Here is a 19,223-nt window from a genome sequence, read left to right as displayed (position 1 = left end):
GACCGACCAACCGACCGACCAACCGTTCAATTTTATTAACAAACGAGTGTGTGAGTGTAGCTTATAGTGCGCTCATCATGATGGAATTTACCAAATTTAAGATTGTATCTGACGATGACAGTGTTCCGTCAAACTATTGTTCTGAAAGATTTACTGAGATATTTACCATCGAACTGTAAGGTGACAATCTATCTGTAAAATATGTAAACTGTAAACCGTAAACCTGTACAAGCGTAAAAGTGTATACTGTATATTTCGTTTTGAGTTCATAGGGTTTTGCTCAGAGAACTTCGGTTTTGCCCGAATGGTTTAAAAAGAGGAGGATAAAGGTGGCCTTGCACCAGTACCAGTGACTCACTGAGAAACCAACTCCTTCGTATCTCCTGTGCTTTTATTTATTTTAATCACTTTATTGGCTTGTTGATGTTTTCTGTAAAAGTATTGCTATATACAGTACTTTACAGTGTGTTGACAATCCTAAAGTATCAGTACTAATACAGTACAAGAAGAAAGACTTGCACCAAATAATTATTTTTATTAGACTGTATGTTAAAAAATAAAATCTTTTTAAATGGATGTATTAGGCACCAGAAGTACTGTATAATATATTATCACCCTATTAGAATCAATGTTCATGAATCATTTATTAATATATATGTTATATAATATAAATTTTATTATAATCGGTTATTTTTCCATTTCAATGTATTAGTCTCCATCAGTTAAAGATGTATTGTCCCCCAAAAACATGAAAAATTAAGATAAATTAAATCCCATTTTTGAAGAGGTTATTGTGTAGTTTTAATCAAGTTAATCACTTCAGTAGAAAATAATGCTTTCACTTATAAAATGACAAAATAAAAGGTTAAATTCAACCAAAAACCCATTGGCAGCTGGCAGCTAATTTGACTATTATTTCTTTAAATAACAGTTTTTTCAGGTAAATAATTTTGTTTTCGATTTTTGGTCAAAGTGGATAACTATTAAGTGACATTAAAATGGCATATTCAACAAAAAATGTTTTAAGAATTATTTTTTCAGGGGACGATACATTACTTGAATACCAGACTTTGATTGATTTTTTGATTGATTATTTTAATAACACAATGCACAATGATCCACTGTTGCATAAAGTTCTAAATACCTAAAACCTGATATGGTAATTGTATAGATTAATTTTCTTGATGTCTATTAAACTTTAATACTAAATTCATTTCAAATGTTCACTTTTATGTAAATCAATTGATTCCATTATACTTGTTTTTTTTCCTGGCAAGTCATTTTTCTACTATCTCCGATATACTTTTGGTTCTTCCCGTACGTTCTCGCGTCCCATCTGCCAACTGGTAGGCTGGTTTATATCGTGCATTACCATACTTGTCAACGAATCGCAGTGCTGGATTCGGAGCTGTGTTAGTTCGGCTACCTAATGATGTATACCTACAATAAATAAATAAATTGTTGAGCTTTTAAATTTTAGTTAAGCATGTTCTCATCTGTGAGAAGAGAGTTTTTATATAACATATTTCAATATAATAATATTTAAAATTATTACAAATTAAAAATATATTTTAAATAATTAAATACCCTTGGTCATATAGCGAACAGTAAGGCACTTGTAATGCCCGCAGCAAGGCCCAGACTTCTTGGTACGTCCATTCAAGAATTGGGTTGACGCGCATGAAAGGTGGCCAGTCGGGATCTGTCATACTAAATGCTTCAAGGTGTTCTGTTATGGATAAAAAAAAATGTTGTTTAAAATCAAATAAAATGTCTTTATTAAAATCATAATTGTATCAACAATTTGGTAAAACCAGGAATATATAGTTTAGTTTTATTTTAAATTCTCTTTTTTATAGCTTTTTATACAGCTTAATAGCTTTAATTTTTTTATTTTATGGAATAAAATTTGATTGATAAATGTGGTGGATTGGTCTCAATGGATTCTTCTTTACTAAAATGCACTTTACCCTACCGACCTGTAACTTATTATCAATTCCTGGTATACTGTCTAGGAAAGGCATGCTTTATTATATCTTAGGGGGGTAAACCTCGTACCTGAAAATGGATCGGACCTCCTTGTACCCATAATGACTGCCTTTACATGCGGATGACTGCTCTGCATTTCTTTTAAGCCATCCTTGATCCTCCCATGAATTATAACAGGTTTTAAATTATATCTAAATAGTTAAAAACAAAACTTTATTTTATTTTTGTACTAAAATAATTGAAGCTGAAGCAGTGCCTAGTTTTATGAAAAATGAAAAAAAGTATTGAAAAAAATATTTCCTAAAAATAATTTAATAGAATAATAACAAAATAGTGGCACTGTGGTTTGGTGCTTGCCTAGCAATCCCAGAGTTCTTGGTTCAAATCAAGTTATACTCCAGAATTACAAACACAGTCTACACTATCAAACTAGTTTGACAAAAAAAGTGTGATGTGCCCAATTATGCTAGTGATATGTTTAAATATGGTAGTGATATGACATCATCATGTCCATATATGGGCACATCACATTTTTTTGTCACAAAGTTTGATGGTGTAGACAGAGCCTAAGCCTCATAAGACTTGGTTTATAAAGCATGGGTTTCGCATTCTGTATTTATAAAGTCATGCTGGATGGTGTAAACATTTTTTGTTAAATAAATAACATTCCTCACCTTGAAAATGTTTCTGTGATAAACATCTCTTGTTGTTTGAATGTTGGTTTACCTTCTATATACAATGCTTGCAAATTCCCTGGTATATTACCTGTATCACCATACTTCCTATAGTAAGGAAGATTGAATATAATATATATTTATAATCATTTTTATGATTTTTTTATTATTAATTATTATTAAATTAATTAAATATGCGTATTGTACCCTGAATTTTACTGAACAATGAACTTTTAAAATAAATTTTGTTTTTAAAGACTGATACAATATGATCAATAACTATTTTTGCTTTATGGTAGAAGTAACTTTTTATTAATGTTTTGTCATTATTTAACCTTAGTGGGGGCAGATCCAGAGTTTTTTTAAAATTGTATTACAGTACCTCTAAAAAGGTACCATTTAAAAAAATTTAGGGACGGAATCTTGGAATCTACTGTAGATGCTGACACCATAATAAACAATTAATATTATTCGCAAACGTGAATTTAATCTTATCTCGGCTACTCACTTTTGGACAACAGCGAAAAATAAGTGAACAAGAATGGTACAGTCCTTTCCTCCATTGAAGCCTACACAGATTTCTTCCAGTTTGTATTTATCTAGAGCCTCTTCTAAAGTCTCTACTGCTTTGCTTAGTGGTGCGATTAGCTCAGGCTGTGTCGTTGACTGTAACAGTTGGTAAACTTTTGAAGATGCATTTTTAACCGGATCTTTCTCATATTCTACAACTTTCTCTAAAAAAAAGAAAACAAATTAAAAATATTTGCTGGTCGTTGTTTTCTTTTTGAGAGTTGTAAAATTATGGAACGTTGTTAAAGTGCCCTTAATTTCACTTAAGATTCCAGGTTCAAATCTACTTTACCAAATTCAGGAGACAAACAAAAGTTTACAGTACATTAAAGATATTTTGTCCCCCTGAAAAAACATTGTTTTGTTGAGTCACATTTTTTTCTATGAAAGTGAAACTTTATAAAAACTGCGAAATGGCCTATTCAAAGTCTTTTGTTAGTCTTCATTTTTCATGTTTTGGGGACAATACATCTTTAAATAAAGAAGGTAGATTTTAGTACATTTAACAAATACTGTTTTTACTATCTATACAGTAAAACTCCCCTCCATTTGGACACTTTCTAGTGAAATTAACGAGGGACAATATATGTGTCAATGCTACAGCCAATTCTATTCAGGGAGCACCCTTAAGGTAACTTTGTTGATACCCTGGTTAAGGTAGAGCTTTGTCCCCTTAATAGGCATTTTAATCCATTCTAAATGTTTTACAGGTTAACCTACCTGAAGGTAACATTGACAGAAGTTCCTTGTGAGCCTCTGCTAACTTGGCACCATCTTGGCACTCTAGGCTGATTTTCACTTTATAGTAGCTTGAATAATTAAATCAAATTTATAAGAAGTTGCTTAAACCATGGAGAAACATTCAAGTGTTGTTTGTTTGTAATATGTATTGCTATGTCATAGAACAAAACATTAACACCAGATGAACTAATAAAATATCAAAACCACAAAAAAAACACCAAAATATGACATAGCAGGTATTATGCTTGTTTCAGAAGGGGGTCCTCTACAAAGGACCTTCTAAATAAATAATAATTTACACACAAGATACAGATATATACAAACCTGTTCAGTAGATCTGGATAACAACCTAGTTGTATACAATCCTTGTATTTACTGTTAAACTCATTTAATATTTCAGCTACACTTATTTCATCACAAGCAAGAAAGATTTCTTGATAATGGAAGGTAATGTTTGATTCTCTGAACAAAGTTTTCTACCAAAAAAAAATTAATAATGTACAAGTTATATATATATATACACCTAAAATACACTATTCAAAATTATATAAATACGATATAAAAGCAATTGAATTAGCCATTTAAAGAGGAATACTGTAATACAAAATAATGACATAATAAGACAATAAATAGGAATAAAAGAACATTGTTTTTACCCCGAGAAGATTAAAGTCTTTCTGCAATAACTTTGGAATTCCTGGGAAGACTACGACATTTCGTACTGTTATCACCGGATACATATTCTTTTCGCCAGATTCTGGATCATACCCATAATGCAATTTGGCCGACTCTGGAATCTAGGAAAGAATATAGAGTGGCAATTCGGCTCAATATCACAACAAAAAACATTTAGGTGAAAGCTTGTAAAGGAATAAGAAACGTAAAAAGGAACAATAACTAAGAGTTGATGAGTACTTTTTTCTAAAGCCCATGAAAACAATAGTAAGCACTATATAATGCAACAAGTACACAATGTATTACTTGCTGTAATTAGGAAATCTGTTTTATAAATAAATCCTTACAAATGCCATCTTCATCTGTGGTGACTGCAGGCTGTGTTCTGCTCCAAAAAATCGTTTACACAATGTCACTAACTCATCATTCAGCGCAAGTTCTTCATTAAACGCCATAGCAACACCTAGAAATATAAATAAAGAAGTAGAATATGGCAAAATTGCAGTGGATAAAGAGAGGAACACTTTGACAACTAAGACGAAAATTACTTTTCGATATCTAGTTTTTTACAGACTATTAATACTATGTTTAGTGCTCCTCCATTAAAAAATCCTGGATATGTGCACCCGTGGAAATAATAAATCCTCATCTCCAGATGACAATGGATGATGAGTGAAGAAAAAATAATTAACAATTTGACGAGATACATCTAGGGCGGTAGGGGCCTTTTACGACCCAGTGGCTTGAACAGAGATTATTCCCTTTTATTTTTGCACCACTTTATTTCTTGTGGCTACATCTCTGGAATCGGACTCTAATACGCACACTGACACAAATTCTCAACCATGAATATCAACCTTTGTAAGTGATGTCATCATGTGTTGGTCCAATCCCACCAGATGTCACAACATGTGTGTACGTAGATGAAAAATTTGCAATTTCACTTGAAACTTTTTCCAAATCATCGCCAACTACTGCTATCTGAAATATATAAAAGGTTTAAAGAATTATATCATATGTTTATTATTATAATTATTCAGAAAAAACAACATTCGTCGGTTATGTATTTCTCAGAAAATTTCGTCTTACCTTTTCAACTCTTATACCCATTTGGAAAAGTTTACCACATAGAAAATGTGAATTTGTGTCCTGAACATGACCTTTCAATATCTCATCTCCAATAACTGAAATATACAAAAATTATACACTTGAAATGTCCATATAGTTATACCTTAATAATAATAATGATAATATTAGGGTTCATTGCCTATTATTAAAAAACATACCAGCATAATTAAATTTATAGGCCCTATCATAAATTCAAAATGAGTAATGGTCCAAGGGATTTAATATTTAGGTCAACGTCTAGGTTGCACTTCTAGTTAGGCTTAGATGGTTTACGCCACCGGGGTACGTACACACTGCATGCAGAAGAGGAGATGCTAAAAAGATCAGTGAATGATTTGGCTAGGCCTAGTAGTACGTGATCAGGACAGAATTGAATAGAAATAGCATAAAAAAGCACAATACTTATGATTCCAGCTGTAGGCTGGTTACTTGAAGACATGGTTCTAGTTAATCTTAATCTTGGCAATAAAGACAAGTGCTGATGTACAACACGCAAGCGAAATGTTACGGATCTAAACATGAGTAGTCAAAAAACAGATTCGGTGGTTTCCCTTTTCTGAGATTGTAACGCTTGAGTGAGCAAAGGGGCGGTTACCATCAATATTTAAGATATATCACCGACTACCCTGTAAATAGCGATTATTTTAAAACATTGCTATCAACAATATTTTACTTTATTTTAATCAAATGTTTAATGAATGAATAATATATTATGTTATTCGTAATTTAAACATATAAAAAAACACGTACAGAATAATATGTAGTTATTTTTTTTACATTCACATTCCGTGTAAATAGACATTGTTTTTGTTGAGTGCCGGGTCGGAGCAAGATTAGTTAACGATGGCTGGTTCAAAAGGAAGCTGTTTAATTATTGTTAGTTCACATTCAGATGGTAAGTATTTTCCAAGTGCATGTTGTCATAATTATCATTAACAAATGTGTTGCATTTAGAGCAATAAATATGTTTAATATACGTAGTAGTAAATTACAATATATGAAATCTAATCTAGGCCGATGGCCGACACAATTTTTTTCGAGAATCAATCACGTGAACATGGGCACATTCTCCTGAACTAAATTGAGAAAAAGAATACAGCTACAAGGCCTAGGCTAAAATTCATGTTTATGTTAATACCGTACAGACTTTAACATTATTTATATCCTTGCTTAAACATAGTGGTACCATGAATAATTATTAGTACCTATTAATTGTTTTTATATAGGCCTATTTGTTAATAATTTATAAATAATAATAAACTAAAAATAACTTAGAGGAAAAGTTTTTTAATTAACCATAATCATATTTGTTTTTACAGGTGTTCTTTCACAGTCCTTCATACATTCCTTTACTCTAACACACTCGGCCTTCAATGTCCAGTTAGCGGCACCAGTGGTAAGCGAGGGAGAATCTTTGTGCCTCAAAAGATGTATTGTCCCCCAAAAACATGAAAAATGAAGATTAATTAAATCAGACTTTGAATAGGTCATTTTTTAGTTTGAATAAAGTTAATCCCATTCGTTGACAAAAATAATAATAATGTTTAATCATATAAAATGACAAAATAAATGGTCAAATTCAACCAAAAACCCATTGACTGGCAGCCAATTTTTTCTTTAAATTACAGTTTTTTCAGGTAAATCAATTTTTTCTTGGATTCAATTTTTGTTCAAAGTGGATAACTATTATGTGACATTAAAATGGCATATTTAACAACAACAATTTTTTTTTTAAATATTTTTTCAGGAGGACAATAACATCTTTAAGTGAGACCTACAATGTATATGTTGTATCATAGATTGTACTTTTATGGAAATATAAGGAGGCCTACGGAATATATTGAATGATTTAATGTTACAACTCAAATGGTACAAAGCTGTAGGTTTAAATTTCATACTATTTTTTTATAGGCCAAAGCTATTGATTTTGTTAAACAAGATGATAACAGTAGAAAATGGTTAAATGAATTTCGCACAAAACCATTTGCGACACCAGTCCGACTAGAGACGATTGAAGGTAGAGTATTTAAACTTAACATTTTTTTCAGAATCAGATATCTTTCAGATTATTTGAAAATATAATTGTAATCTTCATTCTTCATTCATCCATAACAATAAGGAATAAAACTAAGTCTATCAAGAATGATTTTATATAAACATTTAGTGTTTTTTTATGTTAGTCCACCATTCAGCGTTTTGATTTTTGTCTGAACGAGCTCAAGTAGTATACGTATGAAACGCCATATGTGCCAAAATATTTATCTTTTTACTAATATTAAGTCAACATTTTAATATGTATTTATACTTGTTTTTTTCAGCTAGCCGATATTCGGCTCTACTTTTTCCTGATTCTCCTGGTGCCTTGCATGACTTGTCTTCCAACTCAGAACTTGCCAATATTATTCAACATTTTATTCATGAGCAAAGTAAGTTTCCTGTTGTCTTTTAAAAGAATCATATTCTTGACCCCTTTGGAAAAACTGTATAGATTTCCTTTCACTCTTTTTTTAGAGCCAATATGTGCAATTGGATCAGGGGTTGGTGCCCTTTGTTCGGTCAAAGATCAACATAAATGGGGTTTTTCGAATTATTCAATGACAGGGGTAAGTGTATTGGAGCAAGTTGTGTGTGTATTCTTATCATACTGTATAACACCTAAATATATTTGATTGGACGATTGTGGGTCACATGGCTTTCATGTGATAGTAATTTTTTTCATTGTCAGTATTTTTTATTATCGTACATGGTTAAAAGTTCTATTCAGTAGTGCAATTAAAATGTTCTATTGCATGTTCAGCTTTTTGTAAACAGTTGTTGTATTCGATTGGGAATTTACTGCTGAGTGTAGTTTTTTCTGTTGAGTACTTATTTAACTGATTATTTTGTGGTTGAGATTGTTTTCAACGAAAAGATTGTGCTGTTTAACGTTTTCTATTCGGATGATTTTTTGTTGATGACAATCCGTTTACAATTTACTATTCGAATAGAAAAAAACGAATATCTATGAAAGTTCTCAATCGAATGCAACAAATCATAATGGTCTATCTTCTCACTAGCCTGGGATATTGATCCAAAATAGACGAAATAAAAATTCAACCAAACATTCATAATTTCAATACTGTTACTCCAGCTATAACTCTTTTCATATTATGAACCAATATTTGTTTTCAGCCCTCTGTGTATGAACTTGCCCAGACTTCTGGCTTTGGTGACATTCCAATCATTTTAGAAGATTTCATAAAAGATAATGATGCTACGTTTAGTGGTAAGTATAGTTTCATAGGGTCAGTTGGAAACGTTGAATACTGTTTTTGTTCAAATCTTTACAAAACCTTGTTTACAAAATAAGCATTATGTCATTATAATGTACTCCTGTTTATTGTTTTTTTTTTACTTTTTTAGCTACGTTGCCAAACTCTGTACATATTGTTGTTGATCGGCATCTTATAACTGGACAAAATGAAGCCTCAACTTTAACTGCTGTACAGAACTTAATCCTCTTAGTCAATGCCAGGTATATTATTATTAACCCCACCTAGGAGGTTATATTTTTGTCCAAGATATTTCTTTGTCTGTTAGCAGAATAAAATCACAACTAAACGACAGATCTTTACCAAATAGAAATCACAGATAGATATGTGGTCACGGACGACTCCATTACATTTTAAGGCAATCCACCAAAGGATTTTAATTCTGGACCACTTTTTATTATGTTGATGTAATTTTAACAGATATTTACCAAATTTAAACTACAGATAGATATGTGGTCAGGGACAACTCCATTAAATTTTGGAGGCAATCCAGACCAGGATTTTAATTATGAACCACTTTTTATTACATTATTAATTAGCTGTACTTTAAAGCTACAAGATTACTTATTACTGAACCTTTTTCATTCCTGATGGACTCTCTGATTGCTCTTGTTTTGCAGTAGAACTGGTACAAAGGAAGTGTTCCATAGTTTTGCCTTCATTTCATTGAAAAGTGTCCCAAACCATACTGAACTTACTTTCAAAAAAAATTTTTATTTTGCTCTATATATTCGAGAAAAATATATTCATGTGATTTTCTGTGTTTATATTTTACAGGCAAGGAAAAAACCTGTCTAACTAAATAGAAGAAACTGGATTCCCGGACCAAAACCAAGAAAATGCAAAGGATAATTTGTTGTTCATGTTTAAAATAACACAGAATCTTTTTTATTATTATTTGATACGGCAGTAAAATGGCCAATATCTGTCAGTATTTTGATAAGATATGCTTTTTATCAGTAGGCCTAAAAAAATTAGTGAATATCATATAATATAACAAAAATACCGACAAAAAATGTAAACAATCAAGTAAAGATATTTTATATTATCAAAAAATGTATATAAGAATATATGAAGTTGGTTGGTTGTTATAAAAACCAACGAATAATTTCGTGAAACCAGTAAAAATATTATATATATATTGTGACCCGTTCTGGCAAAACCCTACTTTTGTCGGAAATTTTCATTTTGTATTTTTTTTGATATATATATTTGGATTATATTAATTATAAGCTTTGCAATAGTGTTTATTTCATAAAAGATGAGTAAACATTTAAAAACTTATTACATTTAAAAACTTACAAATCATTCAAATAGTTTACGTGAAAATCGCGTTTTCAGTGAAATTCTTTTTGATACCCGCTGAAAACTCACTCCGTAGCAACGTGGTATTCATGGTCTAAGGCATGATGACGTCATGCCAGGAAGTGTGTGCGTTTTAGCAGCGTGGACATGATGGTCAGTTTGACTGATTTTGGACATTATCTAGCCAATAAGTCATGGATCAACGCCCTATAATTTTAGTAATGTGTACATAGATCCTATAATTTTATAAAAACATCCTTTCAAAGGATCTTCTATGTACACACTAAACATAATTATAATTTACATCTTTTCTACTACAAACCGTTCCCCCCAAGTTCATTACACTTTTTCATCTATATTGACACTGGAGTCCTTCTTGTAAGTAATCTATTTAAGTCGTATTGGTTTTGTTACCTTGTGTAATTATTCAATATTATTAAAAAGGAAAATAAATAAATATACATTGAATTACATATATTGCTGGTCTCTCTCACTCAAGGTCAAAGGCAATGAATGTCCGCTGAAACCATCAATGACGACGACTTAAAGAAAACAAGTAAATGTACTGGTTATTTGATTTTAGATAAGATTATGGGACTTTGGAATTCTCTTTTTGCCTGTTTTACAATATAATATATAATAATAATACTAATATTGAATTTGATCAAATTCGATCAAAATCGTATTAATTATGACAATATTAAAATCCTAGTATCATTTGACCAGGTATCCTGGTCAATCAGTGATGACAATGAACTGTTTAAAGACTAGTTATTCCTGGTTTAAAAAAATATATTGTGGTCGAAATAGGTATAAAAATGACAACAATTTTATTGAGAAAGTTTTGAACTACTGTAGGCCCTACATTTGAAAACAATTTCTTATTCTTATACATTCTATGTGAATGTGATTGATTTAAGACCGTAAATCACAAGATACCAAAACATGAGGACATTTTACTGATATCTAATCATTAATATGTCTAGGCCTATTAGGTTGTTTGTTGATTTTATTTGCTAATTTTGTGGGTACCGCACAAATATCACCTTTAGTGGTACGAAAAAATAGGTTTTGTTACTCTGAGCGCGCCGCAGCAAACACTGCGCGAAAGAATGTACGATTTACGAAGTTGTTTTCGCACCGATTAAAGAAGAGTATGAAAACGAAGTTAGCTTGTCGGTGACTGGAAAATAGTATAAAAGTTAGGTTTCAGAATATTCAAAACAGGTAGTAAAACAATTTCGGTACCTGCGAGATGTCTGCTCTCGGAAACTAATCAACATGCCGACTCTTCTTTGTGGACCTGGAGTTGTTGTGCAAATTGATGAGAGCTGCTTCAGTCATTCTCATAAGGTAACTATGACAACTTTTTTAAGCAACAGTTTTCTTTTAAAAATTGTTATTCTTATTATTATATATATATGTATTAAGTTCTATTATGTCCTTTCATAAGTAGGCCCTATTTATCTTAAACAAACGCAAGTTATTAAAATCACTGATGTTGCTTGGAACTAATTTTTATTTTGCTGTACGGATAGAATGACCGATATTGAACATATAGGCCTACACCAAGTTTGAAATTTTTTTTAATTCTAGAAGTATTTTTTTCTCGATGTTTTGGTATGTGCCTATTTCGCTGTGCTCAACTGGCGTCAAATTGGAGCCACAGTGGAGCACAGTGTATTAACATACAAACACTGTGCTCCACTAGTGCCAAATTGGGTTCACCTGAGCATACAAAAATATATTAAAATGCAGTGACTTATTTATAATTTATATCACTGTGCTCTACTGGCACAAAATTGGGTCCACTTGAGCATAGTGTATTAACATACGAAATATTGAAATTGGAGTGACTTTATTTCCATTTTATATCACTGTGCTCCACTGGTGCCAAATTTGGTCCACTTGAGCACAGTGTATTAACATACGAAAAGATATAAAAATAGTGATTTTATTTCTATTTTATATCACTGTGGTCCACTCGTGCCAAATTGGGTCCTTTGAGCACAGTGTTTAGCTTACGAATGAGATATTAAGATTTAGTGACTTATTTTTTCATTGTGCTCCATCGGTGTTAAATTTGGTCCAATAGATTAGTTTACCGCAGTACTATTTCTATTTCGGAAGTTAATAAAGACATAAATGGCGCTCCGTAGGTTAGTAGGAGAATGCTCGCGATCGTCAGAATCCAGAAATCAGAATGACGCTGTTCTAAGAAATCCAACCTCCCCATAATTCTCAACCCCCCTTGTGTCAATCAAATGACGTCATCGGTTATTTATTAACATAAATCCGCCCATAATTTTCAACCCCCCTCTATCTTTTAAGCTAAGCTTTATATATGTACGTACGTACGTGTCGGGGTGGTGTTCTCTGCAGCATGCAACGCTCTATAGTCTAGCCTCGATCTCTACTACATCTAATAAGGCTAGAGAAGCCTACGCAATACTGCAGCTGTTTTTATAATTTTAACTATCTAGGCCTAGGCAGGGAAAGAAATTAGCATTTTAGCTCCCTGTTACTAGGCTAGGCATATAGGATAACAAGGCTAAATTTATAGCCTTTTGACTTATATATTATTTATTAATACTGTATTAAATATAATATAAATAAGAAGCCTCCTTTCCGACCTACCTAGGCTAGTACACTACTAGTAGTAGGCCTAGGCGAGGCCTAGGCTAGCCTAGTAGTAGCTAGCTAGCCTAGGCCTACTACTGATTAGCTAGTAGTAGGCTATTAGCCTACCCTAGCTATTAGGCCTTTAGCTAGTAGGCCTAGCCAAGCCTGGTAGGCCTACTTGTTGCTGCTGTTCTTGTTTTAAATTATGATTTATTATAAAAAGATCAATACTCAATAATGTTACCAATACCAGAGAAATCATAAAAAAATAACTGCATCTGCAAATAACCTAGGCCTAAATTAAAAAATAATCTTTCGACCTAAAACTAACCCTTGTGGGTTGACACGCAGCCACATATTGAGATCTACCTTTTAAATAATCTGTTAGTGTTAATAGAATTGTTCCAACCCTCCCGATTTATACGGGAGTCTCCCGAATGTTAACATCATTTCCCGGTCTCCCGAACACTTCCATTTTCATCTTTTAGTGTGACAGTCTTACCTTCAATGGATGCAACAATATAGGGACCACTGAAGTTCGGTTGCAAACGATTTCGTTTTCTTTGGTTGAATTTTAAGACTTTTGAACCTACTTCAATGGCTGTTTTTTTAAACTTTTTGTCATATTTTGTTTTGTATTGTTTCTGCTTTTTCTTTATATTTTTTAGAACAGCTTTGGTCGTTTCTTTGATGGCATTGCCTCTGTTTTTCATCATTTCTTCATTTGCCTCTGTTATGCACGATAGGTTTGATAACTGTTTTTAGAGATACAAATTTATACTTAATATCAGAACACTAATAAATTAAAAATTGCACAATTGATAATAACGATAATAATTGAATTGAAACCATAATTTTATTTCTTCTAGAAATGTGGTTGTCAGTAAGGCATTTATGCAAGACATTGATGTTGTTTCCTGCCAAATGGCATTCTGCTCAGATGAAGAGAAATTGGATGTAAAAATACATTGGTCCCTACCCACTCTTCATCTTCGTCACTTATCTCAGCTAGTATTTTAGGTTTTCTGTGGTACAGGAGGAAAAATGGACTGTATTCTGTAGTCGTGTGCCAGTTGATGTTTAAGGCGAAAACGAATGAATCCAGGTACCTTTCCTAGTCATCTTTTTTTTGATCCATTAATTTACTCAGGCAACTGAAATATAAAACCAACATTTGGATGATGTTATGGAAATTAATGACTATACAAACATATTTACTGTTTGATAATAGTGGATTTGTTATTGCCATCTGTATACAATTGAGAAGGTTATAATTGAGAAGGTTACAGTATAATTGAGAAGGTTTATAAGATTTTTTTGTACAACTGCACACATCCTTTTAGGAATATTGATGTGAACTTTGAACATTATCCGTCATCTTAAATCAAATATAGCGGCCAATATGGGGTCCTTGTGATCCACTTTCTCTGGATGTTACTGGAGTTGGGACTAGTGGCCAAATTTTACTGGTTTGGTGTAAAAGAAAAGTGTTCGGGAGAGTATAATTGAATTTTAAAATAACCGAAATTGTACTGGAAATGTTTTATACTTTTAAAAACCATCAAGAGAGGGTTGTGGGTTAACAATAATGTGGCAACCGTTCAAGGGCGGGTATTTATTTTAGTTTCAACATGCTGATTGAATATTATAATTGTAAAGATGCACATACCTCTTTATTTTTTTATTGGTACTTTCATCCAAGCCATTTGATTGTGGATGGTAAGCTGTTGTTTTCCTATGTTGTACCCCCAATATTTTGCAAAGTCTCTCGTTAACCTTCAGTGTTGAAAAACATTAACGATTACATTTACTTTTTTAAAAATTATTTTCCATTCCCATTTGAAATTCAACGAATTATATATTACATACTATGTCATACTAATAGTGTACCCAATTGTTGTAGAGACGCTTAATATATACTTAACTCATAATGCACTAACCTTATTTACAAACTCTTTTCCGTTGTCGCTTATGATTGATTTAACGGCACCATGTCTGTGGTAAATTTCTACCTCCTCACTTGTTTTTTGCCGAATGACAAAGGCCTCACACCATTTGGTGTAGTAATCAGTAGCGGTAAATATGTACTTTTTTCCTCCGTCTGATGTTTTATACGGGCCCATTAAATCAATGCCCATCATCTCAAAAGGGCCAGTTACCTGCAGAAACAAAACAAGTAAATTTAATTTACAACATATATTTTAAATAATGCTGTTGGTCTGGTAGGACAGAATTTTTGAAACCTTTAAAAGTAATGTAGTTTTGAGATTCACAATTATACTGTTAAACAAAATGCATTTTTTAAACTGCAAAACATTTTTTGGAACGAACATGAATGGAAACATACACCCTCAATTAAAAATCAATACTTGGTCAACCAGTATGAGTGAGTTGCCTGGTTTGATTAATAATGTTTTGATGATGATCTTTTTTTTGTAATGAAAAAACCATTCTTAGATCAGAATAAAAATAAACAATAAAGTCATACTGCTATTGGTTGGAGTTCCCTTGAAATTGACTTTAAGCTGTCTCCTTTCTGGCAAGACAAGCAGTTTGTTATCTAGAAGTTAAACAAAATATTTTATTGTTAAGATACATTGTTCTATATATTCTAGCAATTTACGTCTCCAAACTTTCATATGATGTCTGACAGCTAAACATTATTTATGTAAATAATTGTTTATTTTAAAAAAATTTTTCCAATTGTAAATAGACTGAATAAAAGACTGTTACCGTAAGAGAAATTGTAATTCTAAAAAAATGTATACCTTCATAAGATCTTACCCATTCATTTATCATTAGTGTTTGGCCTGGCCAGTAAAAACGTTCACACACCATCTTGTGTGTTTTGTTTCGGCCTAGATGCCTCCCTGTTGGTAGTCGTGTACCTGTCTCAAGACTTCTTTTGCTTCTTCTTTTGTTTTTATGCATTTGGCAACTCTTCCATCCTTTATTATCCGGTGAAGGATTTTTCCTAGATTTAATAAAAATATAATTATGAATAATGATTAATATTGATATCAAATTGTATTCATTTTATTGTAGATTACAAAAAGGAAAAACAAAACAAGAATTAAAGAAGTATTTAAAACAATGAAGAATGGAGTCAGCGTTGATAACACAAGTTCTATAATACTACTAATTTGTAATAACAAAACAAAACTGTATAGTCATTTACCCTTTAAAGAGTATTTGTTTACTTTTAGATTTTTGGCTACAAATTGATATTTATTTTTGAATTATTTATAATCTGTATTATAAGAGAAATAGTTTTTACAGTTGTTCGCAACCTCCCTGTAGTTGGGGATGGTGTGAATTAGTAGTAAATGTTTATATACCTTGTATAACAAAATTCAGGCATTTTCTTCTGATCCTCCGTTTATCCTCTTTGGAACATCCCTCTGGATAACTAGAATTGCTCAGGTAATTATATACCTTGTCATATTCTTCTTCCATAGTTTTACAACCTAAACATTTACTTTGGAGATGGGCAAATGTTTATAGTTAATTTATAGGCACTGTAACTAAGGTCCAGTTTAAATAAAACGTAACTGCTTAATAATTGTGTAAATAAATTTCACCAAAGTAATTAATTTGTATCAAGACTTATTGAAACCTATTGTCTTCATGGACACAATTTTAATTTAACCAAATATATTTTATTATTTTTTTACAGGCATATATTAATTTTGCCTAAAATTGTCTGCAATAATGTGTAAAACGTTTATCCAGTTGATAGTTTAAATGATAATAAAATTGATTTAATGAGTGGATACTCAAATTCTATATTATTTTGCGTAACGATACATCATTCTATTCTTGTGTTATGATCAAGCATATGCTTATTCATGTAAACACCCTGGTTATATGTTATAAATGTTTTATCTACTACTAGAATAGTACCTACTGACAAACCAACATGTCTAGTCTAGTAGAATATGAACCAAACGATGTATTCAATTCAATTCAAAACTTTATTTATTCTCGAAATGCAGTTTAACAGAAAAATATATACATATAAATCACAGTATGTCACAAGACCTGTTAGATCCTAAAAATATTACTTACAGAAATATGCTTACAAAAAGATCGTTTTTCAACAAGTTCTAGGAGAAATGTATACATTCATACAGCTAATTAATTATGTAAAAAAAAATTATCAACCTAGCCAATTGAATTATCATGCTGGAAATTTATTTACTACAGTATATAATGAGAGGTACTCATGCCTACCTTGTTGATGTTAAACTTGAAAAAATGTTTCTAGATTCAGCCGATCAGACAGCAAAACAGTTTTAACAATTACGGTTTCGTTCTTTTATTGCTGCCAGGATACTTTCTATTAACCAATAGGATTTCACTAAATTCATTACTATCAACCAATAGGATAGCAATCAACATTTGTATGCAAAGTAATTTCTAACTTTGTTATTAAACTTCTGTTATTATTTTTAACCAATAAGATTGTGATTATAGTGAACCAATACCCAATCATCATTCAGATATTTTTGGATTGATCTGTTTTGCCTGGCAGCCTGGTCCATCAAGTACTGCGCAGTGTACTCTTCAGTGATGACATTTTTGTACGCGATTGGCGTACCATACTTACCTGGGTTTCGGACAGCGTGGTGTGTTCACGCAGGTCGGGTTGAAACGTCGTCATGTTATGTTATGTTGAAGTATAGAGTATTCAATAAACTTCACTTTACTGATAATAGTGGTCGATATATTTATTCGAGTCAGTAAAATTGGTCCCAAAACCTCATTTTTCATTTTTTTGTATTGATATTTGACATTGAAAATTTTAGATAGGCCATAAAAACGAACCCCCCTCCAATTTCTATGATATTCTGATTTAAAACCAAATTCATTTTGTATTGATAATTGACATAGTGTTAAGAACTGATCGATTATGAACAAATAATGATGAATATCGATTCAGAACTTCTTTAAACAGAGTGGGGACATTCTTTCACAGGGGAGGTTGAAAATGTTAGATAGACCATAAAAACGAACCCCCCTCCAATTTCTATGATATTCTGACTTAAAACCAAATTTTTTTGTATTGATATTTGACATAGTGTTAAGAACTGATCGATTATGAAAAAATAATGATGAATATCGATTCAGAACTTCTTTAAACAGAGGGGGGACATTCTTTCACAGGGGGGTTGAAAATTTTAGATAGGCCATGAAAACGAACCCCCCTCCAATTTCTATGATATTCTGACTTAAAACCAAATTCATTTTGTATTGATAATTGACATAGTGTTAAGAACTGATCGATTATGCAAAAATAATGATGAATATCGATTCAGAACTTCTTTAAACAGAGTGGGGACATTCTTTCACAGGGGAGGTTGAAAATGTTAGATAGGCCATAAAAACGAACCCCCCTCCAGTTTCTATGATATTCTGATTTAAAACCAAATTTTTTTGTATTGATATTTGACATAGTGTTAAGAACTGATCGATTATGAAAAAATAATGATGAATATCGATTCAGAACTTCTTTAAACAGAGGGGGGACATTCTTTCACAGGGGAGGTTGAAAATGTTAGATAGGCCATAAAAACGAACCCCCCTCCAATTTCTATGATATTCTGATTTAAAACCAAATTCATTTTGTATTGATATTTGACATAGTGTTAAGAACTGATCGATTATGAAAAAATAATGATGAATATCGATTCAGAACTTCTTTAAACAGAGGGGGGACATTCTTTTACAGGGGGGTTGAAAATTTTAGATAGGCCATGAAAACGAACCCCCTCCAATTTCTATGATATTCTGATTTAAAACCAAATTCATTTTGTATTGATATTTGACATAGTGTTGAGAACTGATCGATTATGAAAAAATAATGATGAAAATCGATTCAGAACTTCTTTAAACAGAGGGGGGACATTCTTTCACAGGGGGGTTGAAAATTTTAGATAGGCCATGAAAACGAACCCCCCTCCAATTTCTATGATATTCTGATTTAAAACCAAATTCATTTTGTATTGATATTTGACATAGTGTTAAAAACTGATCGATTATGAAAAAATAATGATGAATATCGATTCAGAACTTCTTTAAACAGAGGGGGGGACATTCTTTCACAGGGGGGTTGAAAATTTTAGATAGGCCATGAAAACGAACCCCCCTCCAATTTCTATGATATTCTGATTTAAAACCAAATTCATTTTGTATTGATATTTGACAT

General features: G+C 31.8%; 2 protein-coding genes and 2 long non-coding RNA genes across 5 annotated transcripts; 2 read left to right on the top strand and 2 right to left on the bottom strand.

Moving 5' to 3' along the window:
* Window positions 1-597: 597 nt before the first annotated feature.
* LOC144848492 (FAD synthase-like) lies at window positions 598-6,332 on the bottom strand. Its single transcript, XM_078705265.1, has 12 exons — window positions 6,180-6,332; window positions 5,739-5,833; window positions 5,507-5,630; window positions 4,997-5,112; window positions 4,631-4,771; window positions 4,299-4,450; window positions 3,954-4,042; window positions 3,172-3,397; window positions 2,664-2,771; window positions 2,059-2,180; window positions 1,588-1,729; window positions 598-1,440 (listed from the first exon to the last, which is right to left on the bottom strand). The coding sequence occupies exons 1-12, from the start codon at window positions 6,295-6,297 to the stop codon at window positions 1,278-1,280; spliced, it is 1,596 nt and encodes a 531-aa protein (XP_078561391.1). The 5' UTR covers window positions 6,298-6,332; the 3' UTR covers window positions 598-1,277.
* Window positions 6,333-6,572: 240 nt separating this feature from the next.
* Window positions 6,573-10,866, top strand: LOC144848548 (glutamine amidotransferase-like class 1 domain-containing protein 1). 2 transcript variants are annotated; one of them, XM_078705355.1, is made up of 8 exons: window positions 6,573-6,672; window positions 7,097-7,173; window positions 7,689-7,794; window positions 8,096-8,203; window positions 8,289-8,380; window positions 8,949-9,042; window positions 9,180-9,291; window positions 9,866-10,866. In XM_078705355.1, exons 1-8 carry the CDS (start codon window positions 6,621-6,623, stop codon window positions 9,888-9,890), a joined length of 666 nt encoding a protein of 221 aa, XP_078561481.1. In that variant the 5' UTR covers window positions 6,573-6,620; the 3' UTR covers window positions 9,891-10,866. The 2 variants fall into 2 exon arrangements, with proteins under 2 accessions (XP_078561481.1, XP_078561482.1); XM_078705356.1 differs by lacking the exon at window positions 7,097-7,173 and having other exon boundaries at window positions 6,596-6,672.
* A 2,754-nt stretch (window positions 10,867-13,620) lies between these two features.
* LOC144848569 (uncharacterized) lies at window positions 13,621-17,700 on the top strand. Its single transcript, XR_013613875.1, has 3 exons — window positions 13,621-13,761; window positions 13,885-14,120; window positions 16,061-17,700. It is a non-coding gene; the product is annotated as an uncharacterized LOC144848569 (long non-coding RNA).
* LOC144848574 (uncharacterized) lies at window positions 13,633-14,992 on the bottom strand. Its single transcript, XR_013613882.1, has 3 exons — window positions 14,956-14,992; window positions 14,685-14,791; window positions 13,633-13,770 (listed from the first exon to the last, which is right to left on the bottom strand). It is a non-coding gene; the product is annotated as an uncharacterized LOC144848574 (long non-coding RNA).
* Window positions 17,701-19,223: the final 1,523 nt, after the last annotated feature.

Source organism: Antedon bifida, chromosome 7 (assembly GCF_963402885.1).
Source record: "Antedon bifida chromosome 7, ecAntBifi1.1, whole genome shotgun sequence".
NCBI lineage: Eukaryota > Metazoa > Echinodermata > Crinoidea > Comatulida > Antedonidae > Antedon > Antedon bifida.
The sequence above is the reverse complement of the archived record's forward strand: the minus strand, read 5'-3'. Positions and strand labels throughout refer to the sequence as shown.

What these genes read in the sequence shown, in the direction of transcription:
- LOC144848492 (XM_078705265.1), bottom strand. Translation starts at nt 6,297, where the DNA reads ATGTTTAGATCCGTAACATTTCGCTTGCGTGTTGTACATCAGCACTTG. An exon ending in TGGGTATAAGAGTTGAAAAG is followed by an intron (nt 5,631 to 5,738) that starts GTAAGACGAAAT and finishes TATATATTTCAG; the next exon opens with ATAGCAGTAGTTGGCGATGA. An exon ending in AAGACTTTAATCTTCTCGGG is followed by an intron (nt 4,451 to 4,630) that starts GTAAAAACAATG and finishes TTTTTTTGGTAG; the next exon opens with AAAACTTTGTTCAGAGAATC.
- LOC144848548 (XM_078705355.1), top strand. Translation starts at nt 6,621, where the DNA reads ATGGCTGGTTCAAAAGGAAGCTGTTTAATTATTGTTAGTTCACATTCA. An exon ending in TCCAGTTAGCGGCACCAGTG is followed by an intron (nt 7,174 to 7,688) that starts GTAAGCGAGGGA and finishes ATTTTTTTATAG; the next exon opens with GCCAAAGCTATTGATTTTGT. An exon ending in ACATTTTATTCATGAGCAAA is followed by an intron (nt 8,204 to 8,288) that starts GTAAGTTTCCTG and finishes CTCTTTTTTTAG; the next exon opens with AGCCAATATGTGCAATTGGA.